The sequence below is a fragment of the Leucoraja erinacea genome, unplaced genomic scaffold, assembly GCF_028641065.1.
Source record: "Leucoraja erinacea ecotype New England unplaced genomic scaffold, Leri_hhj_1 Leri_82S, whole genome shotgun sequence".
In the NCBI taxonomy this organism is placed as follows: Eukaryota; Metazoa; Chordata; class Chondrichthyes; order Rajiformes; family Rajidae; genus Leucoraja; species Leucoraja erinaceus.
In genome coordinates this window covers 273633-286439 of record NW_026576762.1, presented here as the reverse complement: position 1 = coordinate 286439, position 12807 = coordinate 273633, and the positions used below count along the sequence as shown (strand labels likewise).

The 12807-nt window shown below is 56.7% G+C and overlaps 1 protein-coding gene across 1 annotated transcript in view; it reads left to right on the top strand.

Annotated features, from left to right (window-relative positions):
• LOC129694860 (murinoglobulin-2-like) overlaps positions 1–12807 on the top strand; it is a 138737-nt gene that overhangs the window by 60977 nt on the left and 64953 nt on the right. The window contains exons 17-22 of the mRNA XM_055631616.1: positions 2807–2894; positions 5744–5879; positions 6754–6979; positions 8642–8765; positions 10382–10503; positions 12748–12799. Of these exons, the coding sequence (XP_055487591.1) occupies positions 2807–2894; positions 5744–5879; positions 6754–6979; positions 8642–8765; positions 10382–10503; positions 12748–12799 (748 nt within the window). The remainder of the gene's footprint in view (positions 1–2806; positions 2895–5743; positions 5880–6753; positions 6980–8641; positions 8766–10381; positions 10504–12747; positions 12800–12807) is intronic.

The window sequence follows — 12807 nt, the reverse complement described above, 5'->3', positions numbered from 1 at the left end:
CTAACTAGTCTATAATTCCTTGCTTTCTCTCTCCCTCCTTTCTTGAAAAGTGGGATAACATTCGCTACCATCCAATCCACAGGACCTGATCCAGAATCTATAGAACATTGGAAAATAGGAGCAACTGCCATTCAATCGTGGCTGATCTTCTGGCTTCCAACAGGAGGCTTATTATCTGCAAGTCAGTTGCCACTATTCTGCTTTGCTCCCTCCTTGTGCAACAGGGTAATATTGGCAATTTTCTAATCATCTGGAATCACACCTGACTGTAGCGATTCCTGAAATATGCCTCCACAATCTCTAAAGCCACCTCTTTCAGAACCCTAGCGTGTAGTCCATCTGGTCCAGGCGACTTATCCAGTGATATTGGGAGAGTTTGGGGTGAGTAAATTGCTATTAGTGTTCTCCAGCTCAGCTGATGTCGGCAGAACTCTGACTGACGAGGGATATTGAAGCTCTAGTCAGGAGAAGAAGGGGATACATAGAAATATAGAAAATAGGTGCGGGAGTAGGCCATTCGGACCTTCGAGCCTGCACCGCCATTCATTATGATCATGGCTGATCATCCAACTCAGTATCCTGTACCTGCCTTCTCTCCATACCTCCTGATCCCTTTAGCCACAAGGGCCACACCTAACTCCCTCTTAAATATAGCCAATGAGCTCGCCTCAACTACCTTCTGTGGCAGAGTTCCAGAGATTCACCACTCTCTGTGTGAAAAATGTTTTTCTCATCTCGGTCCTAAAAGATTTCCCCTTTATCCTTAAACTGTGACCCCTTGTTCTGGACTTCCCCAACATCGGGAACAATCTTCTTGTCTGTCCAACCCCTTAAGAATTTTGTACGTTTCTATAAGATCCCCCCTCAATCCTCTAAATTCCAGCGAGTCGAGTCTATCCAGTCTTTCTTCATATGAAAGTCCTGCCATCCCAGGAATCAGTCTGGTGAACCTTCTCTGTACTCCCTCTATGCCAAGAATCAGATTAGGAGACCAAAACTGTACGCAATACTCCAGGTGTGGTCTCACCAAGTAGAACTGCAGTAGACCCTCCCTGCTCCTATACTCAAATCCTTTTTCTATGAATGCTTACATACCATTCGCTTTCTTCACTGCCTGCTGCACCTGCATGCCTACTTTCAATGACTGGTATACCATGACACCCAGGTCTCGTTCCATCTCCTCATTTCCTAATCGGTCGCCATTCAGATAATGGTCTACTTATCTGTTCTTGCCTCCCGAAGTGGATAACCTCACATTTATCCACATTATACTGCATTTGCCCACTCACCCAACCTATCCAAGTCACCTTGCAGCCTCCTAGCATCCTAGCTAATGTTCTTTAAAAGCTTCCCAATCCTCTGGCTTCCCACTAACCTTTGCAGTGTTATATACCTTCTCTTTTAGTTTAGTTTAGAGATACAGTGCCGAAACAGACGCTACGGCCCTCTGAGTCCACGCCGACCAGCGAACCCCACACTATAGCACTACCCTACAGACACGAGAGGCAATTATTTTACATTTATACCAAGCCAATCAACCTGCAAACTTTGGAGTGTGGGAGGAAACCGAAGATCTTGGAGATAACCCATGTAGGGGGACAATGTACAAACTCCGTACAGACAGCACCCATAGTCAGGATGGAACTGGCACTGTAAGGAAGCAACTCTACCGCTGTGCCACCATGCCGCCCAGGTTTTATATTGGCCTTGACTTCCCTTCTCACCCACGGCCATCTCTTTCTCCCCCTAGAATCTTTCTTCTTCTTTGAAATGAAAAGATCCTGCATCTTCCGGATTATTCCCCAAAATTCCTGCCATTGCTGTTCCACCGTAATTTCTGCTAGGATTACTTTCCTTTCAACTTTGGCCAGCTCCTCCATCATGCCACTGTAGTTCAGCACCTCTTTTACAGCTGCCTTTGCTCAGCTGTAATGCCGGCACATAGAAACATGGAAAATAGGTGCAGGAGGAGGCCATTCGGCCCTTCGAGCCAGCACCGCCATTCATTGTGGTCATGGCTGATCGTCCCGTATCAATAACCCGTGCCTGCCTTCTCCCCAAAACCTTTGACTCCACTAGCCCCTAGAGCACTATCTAACTCTTAAATGCATCCAGTGACCTGGCCTCCACTGCCCTCTGTGGCAGGGAGTTCCATAAATTCACAACTCTCTCGGTGAAAAAGTTTTCTCTCACCTCAGTCTTATATGACCTCCCCTTTATTCTAAGACTGTGGACTAGTTCTGGACTCGCCCAACATTGGGAACATTTTTCCTGCATCTAGCTTGTCCAGTCCTTTTATAATTTTATATGTCTCTATAAGATTCCCCCTCATCCTTCTAAACTCCAGTGAATACAAGCCTAGTCTTTTCAATCTTTCCTCATATGACAGTCCCGCCTTCCCAGGGATCAATCTCGTGTACCTACGCTGCACTGCCTCAATCGCAAGGATGTCCTTCCTCAAATTAGGAGACCAAAACGACACAATACTTCGGATGTGGTCTCACCAGACCCTACACAACTGCAGATGAACCTCCTATACTGAAATCCTCGTGTTATGAAGGCCAAGATCACCTTCTCCCTCTCAAATTGCAGGCTGAGGGAGGGGTGAAGGGAGGGAGTGAGGGAGGGAATGAGGGAGGGGGTGAGAGGGTGACGGAGGGAGAGGGTGAGAGTGCGAAGGAGGGAGGGAATGTGAGATAAGGAAGGAATGAGGGTGTGAGAGGGTGAAGAGGTGGGAGAGAGGAGGGAGCAGGGGTGATGGAGAACAAGTGACTGGGGAAGACCCTGACCTCTGTCCTCCCCACAGGGCCTAGGCCTGAAGGTCTTCACGGACCTGGAATACCAGGTGCCCCTCAACTGCGAAGTGGGAATAGTCTCCTATCACTCATTTATCGGTGAGTAGTGATGTCTGCTGACCCAGCTACTGACCCTTCATTAACCTCGCTCTGACCCCCGTTGACACCCATGCTGACCCCCAGACTGTGACCCATTCCCCCCTGCCCCAATCCCACCATGACCTGCTGACCCTTGCCATCACCACCGACCCTTACTTAGCCATCCCCACCGTGACCCCCCTCCCCCACCGTGACCCCCCCCCTCCCCCCCGTGACCCCCCTCCCCCACTGTACCCCCCCTCCCCCCCCACCATGACCACCCTCCCCAACCGTGACCCCCCCCCCCCCCACCATGCCCCCCTCCCCAACCGTGACCCCCCTTCCCCACCATGCCCCCCTCCCCCACCATGACCACCCTCCCCCACCGTGACCCCCCCCTTCCCCACCATGCCCCCCCCTCCCCCACCATGACCCCCCCTCCCCCACCATGACCCCCCTTCCCCACCATGCCCCCCTCCCCCACCATGACCACCCTCCCCAACCGTGACCCCCCCCCCTCCCCCACCATGACCACCCTCCCCCACCGTGACCCCCCCTTCCCCACCATGCCCCCCTCCCCCACCATGACCACCCTCCCCAACCGTGACCCCCCTTCCCCACCATGCCCCCCCCCCCCCCATGCCCCCCTCCCCCACCATGACCACCCTCCCCCACCGTGACCCCCCTCCCCCACCATGACCACCCTCTCCCACCGTGACCCCCCTTCCCCACCATGCCCCCCTCCCCCACCATGACCACCCTCCCCCACCGTGACCCCCCTTCCCCACCATGACCCCCCCCCCCCCCACCATGACCCCCCCTCCCCCACCATGACCCCCCTTCCCCACCATGCCCCCCTCCCCCACCATGACCACCCTCCCCCAACCGTGACCCCCCTCCCCCACCATGACCACCCTCCCCCACCGTGACCCCCCTTCCCCACCATGCCCCCCTCCCCCACCATGACCACCCTCCCCAACCGTGACCCCCCTTCCCCACCATGCCCCCCCCTCCCCCACCATGACCACCCTCCCCCACCGTGACCCCCCCCCCCCCCCACCGTGACCCCCCCCCCCCCACAGTGACCCCCCCTCCCCCGCCGTGACCCCCCTCCCCCGCCGTGACCCCTTTCCCTCACCGTGACCCCCTCCCCCACCGTGACCCCTCTCCACCACCGTGACCCATCTACCCCACCGGCACCCCTCTCCCCCACCGTAACCCCCACCGTGAACCCCTCCCCCACTGTGACCCCCGCTCCCCCACCGTGACCCCTCCCCACCGTGACTCCTCTCCCCCGCCATGACCTCTCTCCCTCACCGTGACCTTCCTCCCCCCCATGACCCCCCTCACCCAAATGTCATTAGAAATGGGAATAGTCCCCGAGGATTGGCGTACTGCGCATGTTGTTCCATTGTTTAAAAAGGGTTCTAAGAGTAAACTTAGCAATTATAGACCTGTTAGTTTGACTTCAGTGGTAGGCAAATTAATGGAAAAGATACTTAGAGATAATATATATAAGCATCTGGATAAACAGGTTCTGATTAGGAACAGTCAACATGGAATTGTGCCTGGAAGGTCATGTTTGACTAATCCTCTTGAATGTTTTGAAGAGGTTACTAGGAAAATTGACGAGGGTAAAGCAGTGGATGTTGTCTATATGGACTTTAGTAAGGCCTTTGACAAGGTTCCTCATGGAAGGCTGGTTAAGAAGGTTCAACTGTTGGGTATAAATGCAGGAATAGCAAGATGGATTCAACAGTGGCTGAATGGGAGAAGCCAGAGGTAATGGTGGATGGCTGTTTATCGGGTTGGAGGCAGGTGACTAGTGGGGTGCCTCAGGGATCAGTGTTGGGTCCTTTGTTGTTTGTCATGTACATCAATGATCTGGATGAAGGGGTGGTAAATTGGATTAGTAAGTATGCAGATGATACCAAGATAGGGGGTGTTGTGGATAATGAAGAGGATTTCCAAAGTTTACAGAGTGCTTTAGGCCATTTGGAAAAATGGGCTGAAAGATGGCAGATGGAGTTTAATGCTGATAAATGTGAGGTGCTACACCTTGGCAGGACAAATCAAAATAGGACGTACATGGTAAATGGTAGGGAATTGAAGAATACAGTTGAACAGAGGGATCTGGGAATAACCGTGCATAGTTCCTTGAAGGTGGAATCTCAATAGGGGTAGTAAAGAAAGCTTTTGGTATGCTAGCCTATATACATCAGAGCATTGAGTATAGAAGCTCGGATGTAATGGTAAAATTGTACAAGGCATTGGTGAGATCAAATCTGGAGTATGGTGTACAATTTTGGTCGCCCAATTATAGGAAGGATGTCAACAAAATAGAGAGAGTACAGAGGAGATTTACTAGAATGTTGCCTGGGTTTCAACAACTAAGTTACAGAGATAGGTTGAATAAGTTAGTTCTTTATTCTCTGGAGCGCAGAAGGTTAAGGGGGGACTTGATAGAGGTCTTTAAAATGATGAGAGGGATAGACAGAGTTGATGTGGACAAGCTTTTCCCTTTGAGAATATGGAAGATTCAAACAAGAGGACATGACTTCAGAATTAAGGGACAGAAGTTTAGGGGTAACATGAGCGGGAACTTCTTTACTCAGAGAGTGGTAGCAGTGTGGAATGAGCTTCCAGTGGAAGTGGTGGAGGCAGGTTCGTTGGTATCATTTAAAAATAACTTGGATAGGCATATGGATGAGAAGAGAATGGAAGGTTATGGTATGAGTGCAGGCAGGTGGGACTAAGGGAAAAAAGTTGTTCAGCACGGACTTGTAGGGCCGAGATGGCCTGTTTCCGTGCTGTAATTGTTATATGGTTGTTATATGGTTAACACGGTATTGCGTTCGCCATGGAATCAGTACACAATGTTGTGTCGTTCATCGACGACATGGTGGTGGCGGTGCCGGGACGGTCGAGAGTGTCCACGAGGCCCAGGCAGCTCCAGGTCCGCCAGTACTTCCCCGAGACCTGGCACTGGGACCTGATTCCAGTCGGGTAGGATCAACGCACCACACACAGTCTGTCATCTGACCTCACCTCACCTGGGAAAACTACCCAAAGGGAGCAGTGTGGGAGAGGGTCAGAGATTGGGAGGGGGATTGGGAGGGAAGGGGTTCACAGAGATCGGGATAGGGGTGTAGGGGATGGAGAGGTTTGAAACGAGGAGGGGATGTAGGGGCCAGATGGGTTATTAAGATTAGAAGGGTTGCAGGAATGGAGGGAGCTCCAGAGACGGGCTATCATCACATCATCGGTGCCCCGCTCCCTGCCATGGATGCCCTCCACCGCACACGTTGTCTGAGATGGGCTGGGAAAATCATTAAGGACCCCTCACACCCTAACCATGGACTATTTGCCCTTCTCCCATCAGGGAGATGGTACAGGAGCCTCAGGTCTCGCACCAGCAGGCTAAGGAACAGCTTCCTCCTAAATACTATTACCCTGCTGAACTCACAGGCCCGACGCTAGCTATCTTTATACCCTTTTATCTGTATATATTTATTTGCCTACGTACTAGATCAATTTATCCACCATGTACATATTGTTTTAACCAGTATTTTTACTACTTTGCACTCTGATTAGATGCTAAACTGTATTTTGTTGTACCTGTACTCGTATTTGTGTAATGACAATACAGTTGAATCTAATCTAATCTGATCTAATGGTGCAGTGGCCAGGGGTGTAACATGGACAGGGAAGGGTGTAAGGGCAAAGGGGGGCTTACAGATGGGGGGATGAGGGGCTGCAGGGTGTTACAGAGACTAGTTTTCAGGGGTGGGGGGGGGGGGGGGGGGTGTCGCTCTGAGGGAGCTGGTACGGGTGGGACAGCAGGGAGAAGATGGGTTGATGGGTCTTTCCTGTGTCACAGGCCAGAGGGCCGGGCCTCGGTGGAGCTGACAATCCCCGACACCATCACGGAGTGGAAGGGCAGCATGTTCTGCAACGGGGAGACTGGCTTCGGCCTCTCGCCCACCGCCTCCTTCACCACCTTCAAGCCCTTCTTCCTGGAGCTGGCCCTACCCTACGCCGTGGTCAGGAGTGAGGGCTTCACCCTCAAGGCCAAGCTCTTCAACTACCTGGCCCACAGCCTCATGGTGAGGGGGTCCCACGGGTTGGGTGGGGGGGGGGGGAATCCATGGGTGGGGAGGCACCCATTGATCCAGTTGGGGGAGGGTGGGGGTGGGTCTGTCCCAGGTCCTTGCCTCCGATCCTCGACTAATTGCATTTTGCACTCGTCTCTTTCCCCCTCCCTTCACTCTGCATCTCCATTGAAGTAAGAGATTGACAAAAAGTTTCCCCTAGCACCGCCCCTCCCCCCCCACCCCCCACATAAAAAAAACAAAGGAACACTAAAACATACTTTTTAACGCATACTAAAAATAACAAAAAGAAAAAAGGACAGACAGACTGTTGGCGAAGCAGACTCTACTGGTGGTGCCACCCCATGCCAATTCACCAATTGTAAGAAGAATAAGGAGGCTTTCGAGATGGGATAGAGGAGCTTTTCCAGCAGCTGAGGTTTATCTTAATCTGAAGAATGGTCCCAGCCCAAAATGTTGCCTGTCCATGTTGTCCAGAGATGCTGCCTGACCTACTGAGTTACTCTAGCACTTTGTGTCTTTGTTTTACTATAACGCTGCCTGGATTAGAGGCTATTAAGAGGAGGATGGGCAGCTTGGATTGTTTTCTCTGGAACGCAGAGCCTGGGGGAGAGCTGATAGAAATATATAAAATTAAGAGATACGTAGATATGGTGAGCAGTTAGGACCTTTTTCCCAGGATGGAATTGTCAAAGACTAGATGCATAGTTATAAGGTGAGAGGAGCAAGTAGTTTGCAGAGAGTGGTGGCGGCCTGCAACATGCTGCCAGTGTGGTGGTGGTACAGATATGATAGTGGTGTTTAAGAGGCACATGGATTTGTAGAGAATGGAGGATATGGATCATGTTTGGGTAGATAAGTAGTTTATCTTGACACAGACACTGTGGGCCAGAGGGAGGGCTAGTTCCTGGACTGCACTGTTTATGTTCTGTGTTCATTAATGTGAGCTCACCATGTGGTGCAGAAGGCTTAGGACACACCGGCGTTCATCAGTCACGAGATTGAGTACAGAGGTGGGGACGTCCTGGTACAGCTTTACAAGACAGTACTGTGTGTAATTTTGATCACTCTGCTACACAAAAGATGCCATTCAGCTGGAAAGAAGGCAGCGATTTCTGAGGATGTTGCCAGGACTTGAAGGCCTGAACTACAGGGAGAGGTTGAACAGGCTTGGACTTTATGCACTGGAGTGCAGGAGGATGAGGTTATTCTTATAGAGGTTATTCAATCATGAGGGGAATAGATAAGGTGAATACCCAGAGTAGGCGTATCAAGAACCAGGGGCCATAAGTTTAAGATGATGGGGGGGATGATTTAATAGGAACCTGAGGGGCAACATTTTCACACACAGCGTGAGTGGTATCTGGAACGAGCTGTCAGAGGAGGTAGTTGTTGCAGGTCGCATAACAGGGTTTAAAAGATACTTGGGCGGGTACATGGACAGGGGAGGTGCAGAGGGATATGGGCCAAACGCTTGGCTTCACTTAGCCAAGGCACCATGGTCAGCATGAAGGATGGGCTGAAGGGCCTGTTTCCGTACCGATATGTGAATCCCCCGATGCAGATCTGCTGAAGTGTGAGCACAGGGACTGGTGACCTCTCTGCGAACCCAGTCGGCCACACACTGACCCGTTTACCCTTTCACCCCATCTGAAGGTCAAGGTCACGCTGCAGGAAGCCCAGGGCTTTGCGCTGCAGTCGTCAGACAGCCAAGTTCAAGTGTGTGTCTTATCCACAGACAGCGTCACTATCAGCTGGAATCTTACAGCCACCGGGCTGGGTGAGTTAGTGACCGGGTCACACCTGCGTCTGCCCCACCCCTGGGGCAGTGAGGGAAGGGGAGGGAGTGGCTGGTTCTGCCCCCACCCCTGGGGCAGTGAGGGAAGGGGAGGGAGTGGCTGGATTCATCCCAGGTCCCTGTCCCCACCCCTGGGGTAGTGAGGGAAGGGGAGGGAGTGGCTGGATCCGTCCCCAACCCTGGGGCAGTGAGGGAAGGGGAGGGAGTGGCTGGATTCATCCCAGGTCCCTGTCCCCACCCCTGGGGTAGTGAGGGAAGGGGAGGGAGTGGCTGGATCCGTCCCCAACCCTGGGGTAGTGAGGGAAGGGAGGAGAGAGAGGGGGAAAGAAGGAAAGGGAGGTGGCCGAGATGGAACACAGGGGAGGGTAAAGAGGGGGAAGGAGGGAGAGGGGTTGGGGTGGGGGTGGGTCTGTCCCAGGTCCCTGCCTCCGATCCTCGACTAATTGCATGTTGCACTCTTCTCTTTCCCCCTCCCTTCACTCTGCGATTTGTTGTGGACGTGAATATCGGATTAGTTTAGAGATACAGCGTGGAAAACGGCCCTTCAGCACACTGAGTCCTCACCGACCAGCAATCACCCAGTACACGAGCACTATCCTACACACTAGGGACAATATACAATTTTACCAAAGCCAATGTCTCTTCTCTGCCCTCACTCTGCCTCCTGCTCTCTCTCTCTCCCTCTCCGCCTCTCTCCATCGGCAGGCCCCCCTTTCCCTCCTGGACTCTCTCTCAAACTCGTACTCCCTATATCTCTCTTCCCTCCTTCCCCTTCTCCCTCTGTCTCCCTGCCTGTCTCCCCCTATCTCCTCCTACCCCTCTTTTCCCCTCTCCTCTTTTCAACCCCTCCCATCCCCCTCCCCTTTTCTCCCCCATTCTCCCCCCTTTCCCCCTTTCTCCCTCCTCCCCCCTGTTTCTCCCCTTTCCCCCCTCCCTCCCCCTCCCGTCGCCCTCCCTCCCTTTTCTCCCCGTCTCCTTTTTTTTCCTCCCCCCTCCCCCTCCCCCTCCCCCCCCCCCCTCCCCTTTTCTCCCACTCCCCTTTTCTCGCCCTCCCCTTTCTCCATCCTTATCTTTCATCCTCTATCTTTTCCGCTTCTCTACCCCCATTTCTCCCCCTCGCCCTCACCACCTCTCCTGCTTCTCTCTTCCTCTTACCGTCACATTTTCTATCCTCCTACCCCTATCCCCTTCCCCTCTCTCTTTTCCTCTCATTCTCTCCCCCTCACTGCCTCTTTTACAGTCTCCTTCTCGGTCCCCTCCCTTTGTCTCGCCCTCTCCCCACAGTTTAGTTTAGAGATACATTGCGGGAACCGTCCCTTCCACCCACGGAGCGCGCAGGCTAACGTTAGTTCTCTATCAAGCACGATCCTACACAATGTGGACAATTTACAACCAAAGCTAATTAACCCACAACCCTGCACGTCTTTAGAGTGTGGGAGGGAACGGAGCACCCAGAGAAAACCCACGCGGTCACAGGGAGAACGTACGAACTCCGTACAGACAGCACCCATTCCTTCAGGATGGACGCGGGGTCTCTGTTGCTGCGGCACCTTGCTGCCCCTCTCCCCACCTGAGCTCACTGAGCCTCTGTGTTGTAGGGAAGGTGAACGTGACGGTGACCGCTGAGTCCGTGCACTCCGCCACTCCGTGTGGGAACGAGGTGGTGTCCGTGCCCGAGAGAGGGGCCGTGGACATTGTACGCAGACCGCTGCTCATCCAGGTCAGTGCCCCCCCCTCCCCCCCCGTACTCCCCACGTACGCTCCCCCCCCCCCGTACTCCCCACGCCCATTCCCTCCCCACTCCCCACGTACGTTCTCCACCCCCCACTCCCCACGCCCCTCACTCCCCACGCCCTTCCCCCCCACGCCCCCCCCACGCCCCCCCCATCCCCCCCGCCCCCCCCCCGTACTCCCCACGTACGTTCTCCACCCCCCCCCTCCCCACGCCCCTCACTCCCCACGCCCTTCCCTCCCCACGCACACCCCCCCCCCCCCCAGCCCCCCCCCCCCCCGTACTCCCCACGTACGTTCTCCACCCCCCCCCCCCACTCCCCACGCCCCTGCCTCACCACGCCTCCCCCTCACTCCCCACGCCCTTCACTTCCCACGCCCCCCCCCCGTACTCCCCACTTGCGTTCTCCACCACCACCCCCACGCCCTACCCTCCCCCCACGTTCCTCCCTCCCCACGCCTCCCCCTCACTCCCCACGCCCTACCCTCCCCACGCACCCCCCCACTCCACACGCACCCCCCCCCCGTACTCCCCACGTACGTTCTCCACCCCCCTCCCCCCCACGCCTCCCCCTCACTCCCCACGTCCTACCCACTCCACCGCACCCCCCCCTCCACACACACGCCCCCCCCCCCCCCGTACTCCCCACGTACGTTCTCCACCCCCCCCACTCCCCCACGCCCTTCCCCTCCCCCCGGCCTCCCCCCCTCACTCCCCCAAGTCCCCCGCCCCCCCGTACTTCCCACGTACGCTCTCACTCCCCACGCCCTTCCCTCACTCCTCAAGCCCCCCCGTAATCCCCATGCTCCCTCCCTCATCCCCCCACCTCACCCCCACGCCCTCCCCCTCACTCCCCGCCCCCCCCCCGCGTTCTCCCCAAGCCCTTCCCTCCCCACGCCCCCCCCGTACTCCCCACGCCACCCCCCCCCCGACTCACCACGCCCCCCCCCGTAATCCCCATGGCCCCCCCTCATCCCCCCCCCCTCCCCCCACGCCCTCCCCCCTCCCCCCCCGCCCCCCCCGTTCTCCCCCAAGCCCTTCCCTCCCCCACGCCCCCCCCCCCGTACTCCCCACGACTTTCCCCCCCCCCTCCCCATGCCCTTCCGCTCGTACTCCCCCGCCACCCCCCCAACCCCCCCCCCTCTCCATGCCCCCCCCCATTCGTTCTCCCCCGCCCCCCACTCCCCCCACCGTCCCCCCCCCCCACGTTCTCCCCACGCCCCCCCCACTCCCCACCCCCCCACTCCCCACCCCCCGTTCTCCCCCAAGCCCTTCCCCTCCCCACGCCCCCCCGTACTCCCCACGACTTTCCCTCCCCCCTCCCCATGCCCTTCCGCCCGTACTCCCCACGCCACCCCCCCCCCCCCCCCTCACCATGCCCCCCCCCCCGTTCTCCCCACGCCCTTCTCCCCACACCGCCCCACTCCCCACTCCCCCCGTTCTCCCCACGCCCCCCCACTCCCCACCCCCCCGTTCTCCCCAAGCCCCCCATTCTGCCCACACTCCCCCCACTGCCCACGCCATCCCTCCCCACACCCCCCCCGTACTCCCCCCATATTCCCCACGCCCCCCCATATTCCTCAGCCCCCCCCCCTCTCCCCACGCCGCCTCCACTACCCACGCCGCCCCCACTCCCCACGCCCCCCCCCCCCTCCCCACGCCCCCCCACTCCCCACGCCCCCCCCCCACTCCCCACGCCTCCCCGACTCCCCACGCCCCCCCCCATATTTCCCACGCCATCCCCCCCCCCTCCCCACGCCCCACTAGCCAAGCCCCCCCACGCCCCCCCATGCTCCCACGCCCCCCCCATACTCCCACCCGTACTACCCATGTCCAAACCCCCCCCCCCGTACAGCCCACGACCTCCATCCCCTACTACTGCCTCACCCCAACTGTACCTCCCCACACTCCCCTCCCCCCCATCTACCACTTCCCCACACCTGTACCCACCCACAGTACCCGGGACCCCCACCCCCCCTCCGTACTCCTCCCTCCCCCCGTACTCCTCCCTCCCCACTACCCCCCCCCCCGCCTCCCCCCCCCCCCTCCCCCCTTACTGCCCCGCTCTACCCGGGGGACTCTCCTCTCCCCTCCCCTCACCACCTCTCCACCCTCCCCTCATCACCTTTGGCTCCATCTCTCCACCTCTCCCTCTCCTCTCTCTCCACCTCTCCCCCTCCCCTCACCACCCCTCCCCCTCCCCTCACCACCTTTGCCTTCCTCTCTCCACAGCCTGAAGGCTCGGAGACGGAGCTGACCCACAGCTCGCTGCACTGCCCGGCAGGTAAGTGC